Source organism: Panthera onca, chromosome F2 (assembly GCF_046562875.1).
Source record: "Panthera onca isolate mPanOnc1 chromosome F2, mPanOnc1 haplotype 2, whole genome shotgun sequence".
NCBI lineage: Eukaryota > Metazoa > Chordata > Mammalia > Carnivora > Felidae > Panthera > Panthera onca.
This window is the reverse complement of record NC_138356.1, coordinates 37,321,948-37,335,424: the sequence shown is the minus strand read 5'-3', so window position 1 is coordinate 37,335,424 and position 13,477 is coordinate 37,321,948. Positions and strand designations below refer to the sequence as shown.

At 35.1% G+C, this 13,477-nt stretch overlaps 1 protein-coding gene across 4 annotated transcripts in view; it reads right to left on the bottom strand.

Moving 5' to 3' along the window:
• The window catches only part of RIPK2 (receptor interacting serine/threonine kinase 2), a 57,925-nt gene that overhangs the window by 24,410 nt on the left and 20,038 nt on the right, over positions 1 to 13,477 (bottom strand). For 2 of the 4 annotated variants that reach the window (XR_013553472.2, XR_014136613.1), the window contains exons 7-12: positions 11,802 to 11,887; positions 8,173 to 8,262; positions 7,210 to 7,303; positions 5,419 to 5,574; positions 4,364 to 4,824; positions 132 to 1,788 (exon numbers count right to left, since the gene is read on the bottom strand). Coding sequence is in view for 1 of the 4 variants with exons in the window: in XM_060610865.3 (XP_060466848.1) it covers positions 4,487 to 4,824; positions 5,419 to 5,574; positions 7,210 to 7,303; positions 8,173 to 8,262; positions 11,802 to 11,887 (764 nt within the window). In the remaining 3 variants the exon portion in view is untranslated. Of the gene's footprint in view, positions 1 to 131; positions 1,789 to 4,009; positions 4,825 to 5,418; positions 5,575 to 7,209; positions 7,304 to 8,172; positions 8,263 to 11,801; positions 11,888 to 13,477 lie in introns of those variants that run through there. The other 2 variants (XR_014136612.1, XM_060610865.3) reach the window with 2 other exon arrangements.

Below are 13,477 nucleotides of genomic sequence, written 5' to 3'. Positions count from 1 at the left end.
ATTTGGGGATTCTTTATACAGCTGATCTACTTAAATCATGAGATTTTGGTGGGCACAGTGCCTTGCACCTAGATTTCATAAGCAGAGCCTGAACAATACCATATTGTTTCTATGTAAGGACAGGAGACAAGTTCCTTTTTAATATTTAATGTACTTATCCCCCAAACACCCAACAAAAGTATGCTTACATTGAAACACACATTTTAGATGAAAAAATATGCTCTAAAAACTGACCTGGAAATAGATATTATTTTGGTTAAACGTGTAGATTACATAGTCTTTTATGATAATATGTAACACTTTAAGAATATTTCCATTATATTCATTAGTGAGTAGGTGCATAGTTGTACCTAAATAGTGATGATTAGTTGAGCTCTGTCAAGTTAAGGGAGGAAGCCTGTGGCATTCTGCAGACTCTTCCTTGGCCCAGTACCATTCAACATTTTAATTAGTAACTTGGAGGAAATTACAAACAGCAACTTTGTCAAATTTGTGGATGACAAGCTGGGAGATTCCAGATTTAGGAACCAAAACTATACTGAGTGGGTGGAACTAGGAATGAATTTAGAAAAATGAAGAGGGATAAAGGCATAGCCTTATATATGGGCCCCAAACCCAACTCAACTTTGAGTACAGAAAAGAAGGTGGCAAAACAGCATAGTTACAAAAGACAGGATTTTTAGCTCATAAATATCAAATCAGCATCACGTGAGTGTTAAAAAAATGGGCTTTTAATACATTAATTACAAGGGAGGAGATATCCCAACTGTGCTGGTAAGACCTAAATGGATTAGAAGTAACAGATGCAGTTGTGGGTACCATATGTTAAAAGAAATACAGATCATAGCTCTTAAATAGCCATTGAAGGAAGGGATTATTTTAAAGTACAAAAAAAGCCATCAGGAACAGAAGTTACCTGGAAATATATAAAGAGTTGCCATATGGGTAAGGGAATAGATGTACTCTATATACTATCCCAATGTTTGGAACCATGACCAATAGATATAAACAATAGGGAAATAGATTTTTAAATCACTGTAGGAAAGAAGTGACCTGTCTGGAGATGAAGCATATTGCCTGAATAGGTAAATGTTTCCCCCCCCCTCATCAATACAAGTTTCTGATCATGAGATACTTATCTATCTAAAGTCTTTATTTGAGGAATTTGAGGCATAACCTTGCATAATTGTTCCTTTCAACCTAGACATTCATTAATCCTAGGACATCAAATTTTAAAAGATTAAGAGTGAAATTGGTAACAAGATTAAAGGAAGCATAATTTTCCAGGAAAAGGGTGAGAAGGGACAGATCAAAGAATTTTGTTTCTAAAAGAAATCTGGGTGTGTGACTTTGAAAAAACAAAACAAAAAAAAGTCCAGGGAAGGGGAGGAAAAGCAGGAGGTTGTTTGGGAACTGGGCTTGAGAGATGAGAGTATAGAGAAAAAACACATTTCTGAAACCAGTGAGAGGTTTTGAGGATGGCTACACATGCAAGATTACTGATTCTCCTGTTCTCCCAATTGGTCATAGTTTTTCATCATAAATTAGGAAATTGAGTTGGGGTGGGGGAGGGTGAACAGAGGATTACCGACAGAAGGGAGATAAAAACCAGCTGCCGCTGCTGGGTACCTCCGCTGCCACTCCCCGGTCTTTTCACCGTGATGCCAGTTTCTCTAGTGTAACTTTCAACGCATCCAGTCTTGCTTCTTGTCTTTCCCCACATCAGCTCTGCTCTTCTGCTGTCGTAATTCAAGTGTCTGATCCCTTCTAAAGTACTTCTTTAAAGAGCTGAGTGATAGATTCAATCAACTGATCTGATTATCATATTTAAGCAATCTTTCCAACATGCAAAACATGTCTAATATTGTTTTGGGAATTCAAGTGGATGTAAAAAAAACCAAAAGTTAAATTTCCTAATCACACCTCAGTTCTGAGACTATACCTCCTGAAGACAAGTGTGGCAGAGACAAGGAAAACTGATCTGTGAACTAAAGGGGAATTATTTTATGCATAGTTCTATTTTGTTTCCTAAAAACAAAGGGTCTTGAACTTTAGCACACACATAATGGTCTGGATGGTTTATTGACATAGATTTCTGAACCTTACTACCTGAGATTAGTCCAGGTCTGAGATAAGGGCCGTGAATTTGCCTTTCTCACAAGTTCCAGGTGATGTGAATGCAGCTGTTCTGTGGACTACATTTGTGGGTAAGACTGTTTTAAAACAGATGAACATAAGGGAAACAAAAATAATATAAAAACAGGGAAGGGGACAAAACAGAAGAGACTCATAAACGTGGAGAATAAACTGAGGGTTGCTGGAGGGGCTGTGGGAGGGGGGACGGGCTAAATGGGTAAGGGGCATTAAGGAATCTACTCCTGAAATCATTGTTGCACTATATGCTAATTTGGATGTAAACTTTAAAAAATAAAAAAATTAAATTAAAAAAAAGTACAAAGGAATGTCTCTCTCAAAAATAAACATTAAAAAAAAAACAAAAACCAAAGTACAAAAAAAAAATACACTGCAAGGAATGCCACTTTCAGATTATCTAGTACTATCTAGTTAAAAAAGAGATAATTATAGATTATTAGGGCCCTTCCTTAAGTGACTGAATCTTACTATCATCCTTCTACTACGCTTCAATGATAGCTGGTACACTCACATTCTACCTATAATTCAGTATTTTGGATTGTCTTGATTATAAAATGATTATATATTATACATACACAATTAGTGTATACCTATAATTCAGTATTTTGGATTGTCTTGATTATAAAATGATTATATATTATACATACACAATTAGTACCACTTGTGATATGTGGATCATTTTCAAATAAAATACAATTTTTAAAAAAACTGTAAAATTCTTGCTAAATACTGTTTCTGAAGTTCTGAGCCTGAAGCCTATTCTTTTTCTTAACAAGGGGGATTAAGACATGACAGCACAACTGTGACATTCTCCTTTACTTAATTAGAAGGCTCAAGGAAGAACTGAAAGAACTTCTGTACCATATGACTCAAATGTTATTTGGTGCTGTATCTATGTACTACCTAAGACAATCTCATTTTCTCAACTTATTTCCCAAATTAAATCCTTATCCTAACATTTAAAAATAGGAGGTAGAATAGATAACTCATATACTTAATTGGTTTCCATCTTTCCCTAGTAATTTCCGTATTTCTCAGAGATGCAGTAATGAGGCACCACCAGTTAGTGTCAAGCTCCAAATGGAGATTACAACACTCATTGTATAATCTTAATAAAATATTTAATTGCCCCAATACCTTCTGGTCATTTAAAAAAGATGTTAACAGGGAAAGAGAGGGAGGAAGGGAGGGGCAGAGAGAGAGGGGGGGGGACGGACAGAGGATCTGAAGTGGGCTCATTGATGGCACATAGCCCTATGAGGACCTTCTGATCATTTTGACTCTTATTCTTTTTTATAATACTGTGGGTCTGATACCTCTTGAAAGTCTGTACTTTTGAATTTATCCTGCATCACACTTTTTGCTGACGTTGGTAATAAACATTTTCAGAAGAGAGATTATTCCTTGTAAGTTTTCATTTAGTGACATAAGCTGTTAAACATAAAAATAACTCATGCTCTATCTTTATTGTTTTGGCTAAATCTGGTGAACAGATTAATAAGATAAAGATGCAGCCTTGATATTATGCAGCAATTAAAAAGGATGAGTTAGATTTATGTATGATCTGGAAGGCTACACATGAGGTACTATTAAGTGCAAAAATTAGTGCCGTATAATGTATTAAAATGATAATACTAATGAAAGACCCTTTCCCAAATGAGCATATACTTTACATAGGAGTAGGAAGAAGGGTAAAGAAGGATACACATTATGTTAACTTTGGTTACCTTGGTTGCTGGTTGTGGTTAGAAATGAGGGTGGAAACATGTTGAAAGATACATTTTTTCTTCATATATTTTGTATTTTACCTTCGAAATATTTTTTTAAAGAGATTCCAATGAATAAGATTTAAAAATGTAATCTGGATAATAAAGTTTAATGAACAACTTTTTTGGAGAGGATTTGAACCTGGGACTACGCATGAGAAATGCTGCACTATCTCTAATTTAAAGGTTACATTTCAAAAAGCCAAACTGTATCTGAGACAAGTAATAAATAATCCAAAAGAAAGTGAATATGAAAATGGCTTCCATGAGAAATGCATGATACCGTAAGACATTGTTATGTACAAGAATGACATTATATTTGAAAACTAATTTCAATTAACCAAAGAGACAAACTGAACTATCTAGCAAAATGCAAACTTTCTACTATATTAATTAAAAAAAACCAAAAAACTGTAATGTCACAGGAGAAGACTAATATTTACCTGAGGAAGAAACTCCATTAAAGCTTCTAATACTCATGTGGATTTTGTAAAAACAATATGATAAAGGCAACAGAAATATAAAATACTCTCATAGAATAACTTTTCTTCTTGAAAGAGAGTCACTTACAAGCTTTTATTTTGACATAAATTTAAAGATTGTGATAGAGAAACCACAAGTATTTCCGGGTAAGGCTGAAGACCCATTTGCTTGTTATCTTTCAACTTTTGTACTATAACTCTGGCAAATTCTTCTCCTTGAATGTCAGTGGTGTCCAGTAACTGTCTGACCCTTGAGGTTCTTGTAGGTTTGGTACTAATGAGTTCATAGTCCTCCTTCATGATCAAGTCCCTGGACAGAAGAGCATCCAGCGACTGGTTAAGGCAGGCTTCTGTCATCTGGCTCACAATGTCTTCCCTTTTGCTCTGGATCCACTGTTGGGCTACGCCAGGCTGTAATCGCTCTGTAGGAGAGCAAGGGATGACAAATGAGTTGAGGACAGATAGACAGCTATGAAAAAAATTGGATGAAAAAAGAAACAGTAAGGAATAAAACCCAATTTTACTGTGATTAGGCTAATATGAAATACAAGTACTTTGGGGGATGCTGTTAATTTTCAGGAAACATACAGATATTTGGGTTCTCTCTTCTTTTCCCTTCAGTTCCCTTCCCAGAAAAAGCCTTTTTATAAGCTATAGATCCATAGGAGCAAGCCCCACTCTGTTGCAGATATCTATATTTCTATAACTATCTATATATTTAATATAAAAGATACCTGCATATTTTTAAAAAAACAAAAATAACTCTACCTTTAGTAACATATTAAGTCACACCTCCTCCTGGAAGTCCCTCACTAGATAGGTGTTCATGGAATACCATGTGGGCCTATTATTACATGTCGGCACTCACAGCTTCCAGGATTGGAAGTGCTTTCTTTCTTAAGAAGGTACATATTTATCATGTTGAAGAAATAAAGACAAAACTTCCTGTATGGCAAATCTACTGAACATATAGCTGTGAAGTAAACGGCATCATTTACAAAGTGTTGTATACTTACCTGAATTTCCCTCAGCTGAGAGTGGATTTATTACCGCTAAAGAGCATGGGGCGGTCCTGTGATCACAACAGGTCACCTTTTGAGCTACAGAAATGTGACTATCACAACTGTGATTTACTGGAGAGTGATACAGCGTAGAGAAGTCTTGAGTTTTTCCTACAAAACACAGTATCTTCGTTAGGGGCAGAATAGTCCTTAGCTATTCTTATTAGCTAAAATATCAACATCTGGATCATACGGAGTATAGTATTCAATGTCTTTACATTTTCATTGGAATTAAAGCTGGTTCATAAATCTAATCCACAAGTAAATACATTTTAGAACAAAAAGGGTTTATGAAAGTTTTTTACCATACTTTTGTGTTTATGTAAATTATAAATTATGGAATTTTACTTCTTCACATAATCCCACATTTCTTCTTCTGTGTCTTCTTTCTCCTTCAGCACGTTAAATGTGTCCTCTAAATCTATTTATGATGTGTGTTTTTCTACACCCTTCTCTGGTGATCCTATTCAATCTCAGGGCCTCAACTGTCACCTCTCTTCCCAAATCTGTAATTAAATTTTCTGTCTTCATTGAGCCTTAAATTTTCAACAGCCCACTGGACATCACCCTCATGTGTGCTGCTAAGCACCTCAAATTAAAAACAAAACACTAAAAAATTACACATCTAACTCTAAAATCCGTTTCAACTATTTCTGTTAATAGCACCAATGTTCTCCCAGTCACCAGGCTTGATAACTTGTTCTTTTGTCTTCCTTCCTACAAGTGGAGATCTATAAATTCTTTCTTCCCACAAGTGAAGAGCTATAAAGCCCCTCAGTGTGCTCTCCATAACATCCCTTTCACTATTTCTTCCTTCTTCTACTCTGAGGTCTCATAATCTCTCGTGTACTGCAGTAACAGGCCAAAAGTCTAACTGATTGGTTTCCCCACTTCCATTCTCCTTTTCCTTCCAAAATATTCCACATATTCTAGACAGGATGAGTCTTCCTAGAGCAAAAAGTTTTTTTATCAAGTCACACCCTTGCTCAAAAATTTGCAATAGTTGCTTCCCACCCAAGAGAAAAAGCCCAAATAGTTTAGCCTAGTGTTAGAAATTGTGATGGTATGACTCTACCCTACTGATCTTTTATCTTTATTAATTCATATCCTCTTCACCAGCTAAACCCAACTACTCACTGTTCTTTGTGTTTTCTTGCTTCTGTGCCTCTATGTTGTTCCTTTTGCCTGGAAGGCCCATCTTTATAACTATAGGTCCAACCTTCAGTCAGAAACAATTTCTTCATGATGACAACATGGTGTAGTGGAGTGACATGAAAATATTTATCAAAAGACCTGGCTTCGAGTCTTGGGTTTGCCAGCTACTAACTATGTGATCCAGGAAGTCTTGATCTTAAAAATCTGTAAAATGAGGAATATCTCCCTCACAAGGTTGTTGTGAAATACTTTGTAAAAACTGTTACTTTTCCAGTGTATTACCACAGCTCTACATCCAAATCACTTTCTATCTCTTTACTATGGTTATTTAGAAATATTACTCTTCCCTTAGAAGATATGTTTTTTAGAGTCTAACACAATGCCTTCAATATTTTAATGTATTTGTAGAACATCCCAGTACTATTTTCATATCTTTAGATTCTGACACTTAAAAAAAAATGAGTCACGACTGCAAATGAAAGACATGTTCCATATAAACCATGACTGCTTACCAATGATATGATCTTAAAAAAAAAAAAAAAAAAAAAAAAGGAAACTTTGCCAGCAATACTGATTGAAAAGCTTACATACTAGGTAAAAAATCACTGTCTTGAGACGCTGACAGGGACTTTGAGGCTCCAGTAGAACCACTAGTTTTATGGAACTGAGAGGATCCACACGATTCCTAAAGTAAACATAGGATAAATGATTTAGATTAATAGAAAATCATTTTAAAAGTTATACGGTTTTAATTTCTAAACAGTTGTTGCTTTTGGTTTACTATAAAAAAGAACAAAACTATTACAATTTATACCTTACAAAATTAAAGAAACACATATATAAAATAATAAGCTTTACATATTCTTAGGAGAAATTATTAACTTGAAATATGAATGAATGCTACTGAAGAAATCTTTCCATTTAGATGGTCATGCAAATGGCATTTTCCTTCCAGTAATCACCGTAGGAGGTAAGGATAAGGGTGTACATTGGATAGTTTACATTTGGATAAATATAATGGTAAAACTATAATCAATGATTTGTCTATATACCACACAGGAATACTGCTCATTGTATGAAACAATGACAGGATGAAAGTTAATGGCAAACAGAAAAGCAAGGACTATGTATGATTCAATGAGATGAACATGGCATGAGAATTAGGAGCACTGGATTTCAAACCGGAGATTGCCATGGGCTACCTAATAAATCCTAAAATCTCCCTAGCTTTAGCTTCCCACATATTAAGGAAGGAATTAAGACTAATGACTTGTTTTTTTAATTTAAATTTTTTTTAAATGTTTATTTTTGAGAGAGAGAGAGATAGAGTGTGAGCATGGGAGGGGCAGAGGGAAAGGGAGATACAGAATGTGAAGCAGGCTCCAGGCTCTGAGCTGTCAGCACAGAGCCCAACGCAGGGCTCGAACCCATGAACCGTGAGATCATGACCTGAGCCAAAGTCAGAGGCTTAACCGAATGAGCCACCCAGGCACCCCAAGACTTAATGATTTTTCATATTCTTCTCACATTTTGAGTTTATCGACATAATTTTACCTCTTGTGGCTCATGAGTTACAGGTATGTTCAGAGATGACACCATTTCCTTCTTGTCGCATAAGTGAATAGTGCTCAAAGTACTCTGTAACTGGAATGAATGCATACATGTACTTTAGTTGGAAGTGATTAGGAAGCTTTATGAATAAAATACAATCTACTTAACATAATTTATGTTTATACAAAACAAATGGAAAGTAAAGTTACATCATTTGAGGATATATGATCTAAATGTAGAGACAGTGTAGTATAGGAGCAATAACTTTATAGAGAAACAAACTGAATCCTGCCTTATATTAATTGGTTACCTTGAGCACATTTATCTTTAAAGATTGACTAATACCTACATGCAGGATCGTTTTAGAGATTAAGTGAGGTAATGAATATAAAGTGATACAAACTAGGTACTTAATAAATTTCAATTTATGTATGTGTATGTATCTATCCATAATTCTTAAGCATTTACTATATTTTAAGCACTGTGCTTGTAAGTACAGTATTATTTTACAGATAAGAAACTGAGGGCTGGAGTAAGTAAAGGATGCAGAGGGTACTAATGGAATGATGGGGCTACGTAGCCAATCAGGTCTGGTTTAGAATCTCAGGATACCTAACCATTGGATTTTAGGTGTGAGACTTAATCTCAGTTTACTTATCTGCAAACTGGAGATAAGAATACCTATTTTTCAGGAATACTGTAAGGAGGATTATAAACAAAAAAGCCCTAAGATTACTTAGTTAGCCTTCAATAAATGCTACTAGCTATTAAGCAGATGGGTTACATACATGCTATACCTCTCTATTAAACTCATTTAGTGATTTATTCCCATCGCTATAAAGCAATCTTGGATTAACTGCCATCACTAGTGAGTGATTTAAAAAACAAACCTATCAGTATGCTTTTTTTTCTCCAAACCAACATAATGCCAACTGCTCCCAGCCCTCCATTATTCATACTTATTACTGTCTTCTCCATTACCAGGTAAGGAATTTTAGAAGAAAAGCAACTATTCATCTGTATATATAATCTACCTACCATAGCACTTTGCACAAAGTAGTCCAATGAACATTTGTTAAATACATTTTTATGTGAACCTTTAGAGTTATTCTTTGGGTCTCTGTTATACAAGGCTTTTCTGTGATTTTAAACTTACTGAAACATTTTTGATAATGCAATATCCTTGAATTAGTAACATTATTTTTCATAACTAATCAGTTATGATAATTCAAGTTATTTATGAACTAGTAAATCAATCCCTAGAAGGAAATGAAATGGAATATTAAGGAGAAACTCCTTTTGGTTCGGTTGTTATTATTTAATTTATAAGAAAGGCTATCTGTGAAAACATAAATTACAGGACCTGGTTCAAAGAAATGAAAAAAATGAAGGAACCTCAAACGAGTCACCTTAACTGGTGGTCTTTGTTTTCAGAAGTTTCTTGATGAAAAATCTTATTAAATTTGTATTCTATTGTTGGCCCTGCCATTAACCAGCTGCGTAGGGTATTATGTAACTTTTCTATACCTCAGTTACCTCATCCATCAAATAGAAATGATATTCTTTCCCTACTAGTTTCACAGAATTGATACAGAATTTCTTTTTAAAAAAATTTCGAGTGAAAACAACATAGCTATTTAAAAACACCAAAGAAAGTAATGCTGTTTTAGTAATTTAGCAATGCTATCATCAAAGGGTATTCAGGTATTTGAAAATATGTACTTTAAACTATTTTATTTAAAAAAACAAAATTTCTTCTAAAATTTAAGGTTTATTTAATTTTTAAAAATTTATTTATTTAGAGAAAGAGACAGTGTGAGTGGGGGCGGGGGAGAGAGGGAGAGAGAGGGGGAGAGAGAGGGAGAGAGAGAGGGAGAGAGAGAGGGAGAGAGAGAGGGAGAGAGAGAGGGAGAGAGAGAGGGAGAGAGAGAGGGAGAGAGAGAGGGAGAGAGAGAGGGAGAGAGAGAGGGAGAGAGAGAGGGAGAGAGAGAGGGAGAGAGAGAGGGAGAGAGAGAGAGAGAATATGAATGAATATATCCCAAGCAGGCTCCACGCTACCATGCAGAGTTGGACGTAGGGCTCAAACTCACAGAGATCCAGACCTGAGCTGAAACCAAGAGTTGGACACTTAACTGACTGAGCCACATCCCAAAATTAACCATTTTGAATATAGGTCATAGTATTTAAGTAGTTTGGGGACAAGAAAAAAAAAACTGATACGGTTCTCTTCCACTTTACAACCAAGAGAACCAATTCCTCTATTCACCTTTGCTTGGCAGAAGAAGAAAAAGCTGGAAGGAGACAAAGAGAACTGAAAAGATAAAGCAAAAATAAGCATTACAGAAGTCTGTAGCTACTAAGAAGTGGAGACACTGGAATGTGCTAAAAAAGATTGTACCTACTGAGAAGTAGGAAGGTCAGTGAAAAGCTATCAAAAGAATTAAAACACAGTTCTTTAGTGCCTTAAAAAGAGGCACTAATACTGCTATCTTCAATTTTCAGTTTGGTTAAAGGTAGTCGTTTTCTTCACACATTTCCCTTTTAAACCAAGGTTATGTCAAAGATACAGCAAATTGCAAGAAGCAATCAAGGTCATGTAGTGATACATAAATTGTAGACTATGCTTGTTCACAACTTAAGACTTTGGTTAATAGCTGATTATTTTTATTATTATATCTCAAATGCAATTTAATGAAACTCAGCACTTGCTGAGCTCATCTATGCTTACTTTGTCCCTAAAGTACTATATGGTTACTTTTTAATACATTTTGATAAATTTTAAAAAATGTTTATTTATTTTTGAGAGAGAGAGAGAGGAGAGAGAGAGAGAGAGAGAGAGAGAGAGAGAGAGAGAGAATCTTAAGCAGGCTCCACGCATTAGCACAGAGCCCAATGTGGGGCTCGAACCCATGAGCCATGAGATCATGACCTGAGATGAAATCAAGAGTTGGATACTCAACCAACTCTTGGAGCCACCCAGACATCCCTCAAATCTATAATATTAAGAAAACGTTTCAGTAATAGGGCTCTTCAATTGTTCTGATCTACAAAAGCCAGAATGAGTCAATAAGACAATTGTTCTAAGTAATTCTTAGCAACAGTTACTTTGATTTATGTAACATGGAGTGTTTGAGTGGGAAAACAAACCAAAACAAAGCAATAAAAAATACACATTTTAGTCTCAATTAATACAATTCTATAGCTTAACTTTTTATAAATCTAAAAAAAGCCCAAGAACATTGAATAAAAAGAAGTGAAAGAACCCAGACTTCTTTACTCTGTATATATTACAACAGTAGGGAAGAAATATAGGTTAAAAAAACTCTAGTGACTTAGGGCATTCATTGTACATAACTGGTATTCATTACACGTCTTAAATTTACATTTGATATATGGGAGTTCTAGAAATGTCTCTGAAATCTAGAATTGGCCATTTGAATGAAATGGAAAAGCTCTTTGGTGACAGAGAAAACAGTATTCATAGTCTCTGGTAAACTCTATCGCCCTAATACTGTAGCCTGTATTTGTGAAAAGTAGATACATAAAAACGGAATTTAACTAAGCTGAAAATCTCCATGAGTTATATATGATTATTTAAAGTTCAATTTCCATTATTTCATTTAGCAATTTACCTTTGTTTTCTTTAGTTGAATAACAGCTTCAAGAAAAGTTATCTCTTCAAATGTCCTCAGAACTGGTTCAAGTTCTATTAAACATTCTACATGAGAAAAAAAAAATTATTTGAGTTCAGATCTAATCATTAAATTGAAAAATATAAATGCTAATTTTTACCTGATAAGGCCCTAGGTCAATTTTTCCCCAAACTGATGACACTCAACTCTGTTAAGAGCCTTTACATATGCATATAGATAGAAATATAGATCATGGAATACACTTGAGAGTCTAAAAATAAACCTTTATAGTTACGGTCAATTGCTTTTTGACCAAGTTGCTGAGGCAATTCAATGGGAAAAGGATCATCTTTTCAACAAGTGGTGCTAGGACAGCAGGATATTCACATGAAAAAAGATAAATAATTTAGACTCTTACCTCATGCCATACATAGAATTAACTTGAACCGTATCGTGCACTTAAATGTAAATACAGGAGAAAATCTTCATGACCTTTGGTTAGGTAAATAATTTTTAGATATGACATTAAAAACAGGGTCCATAAAGAATTTTAAATGCACTTCAAAAAAACTGAAAACTTTTGCACTTCAAAAAGCTGCTATTAAGAAAAATGAAAAGACAAGCCCCAGACTGGGAGAATATTTTTTGCATATCATGGATCTGGCTAAGACTTATACTCAGAATATATAAAGAGCTCTGACAATAATAAGGCAAATAAACCAATTCAAAAATGGGAATATAACATGATGCGACCATTTTGGAAAACATTTGGGAGTTTCTGAAAAATGAAAGATAAATTTACCATGCAACTCAGCAACTCAACTCATAGGTACCAATATAAGAGAAATGAAAACATGTTCACACAAAGACTTGCATATGAGCAGCCACAGCAGCATTATTCCTAATAGCCAAGAAATAGAAACAATCATAATCACTACCACTACTACTACTGCAACAACAACAACAACAGCAACAACAACAACATATAAACTTGTTGCCAAAGGGAGAGGCCAGGGCTCCGGATATAAAACTGAGCATCACTAACGGATGATGTAACGGGAGAGTATAGATAGTAAATAGGTAGTAAAGGATCCATGTTAGAGCTCTGAAGCATTCCAACAGTTAGAAATTGAGTAGAGGAAGTGAAAAAGATTGAGAAAGAGAGGATGCTGAGAGTGTAGCTTCTTCTGTCTTGAAGCAACCAGAAAGAAAGTTTCAAGGAGGGAATGTCTAATCTGGTGAGAAGCCAAGTAAGATAAGCAGGATTTTCTAACATTACCATCCTTGGTAACTCCAACAGTGTAGCTTTCGTGGAGATATGAAAACAGAAGACTGATGTAAGTTTGTCAAAAACTGAATTAGACGGAAAGAAGCAGGGAAAACAAGTACGGGTAATTCCTACAAGGTGTTTAGATTTCAATGGGGGCAGAAAAATGAGGTGACACTGAAAGATGATATGGGGTTAAGATTTTTTTTCCTGTATAAAGATAGGAGATAATAATGGAATATATCTGTATGACAGCTGAATGACCCACTAGATAGGCTGAGATGGACACTCAAGAACAGAGACAGAATATGAGGACGAGAAGCTGAAGAGGGCTTGGGAATTGCATCCAGAGCACAAGTGATACGTTTACATTTGTGTTAAGTATATATATGGACACTTTTTTCCACTG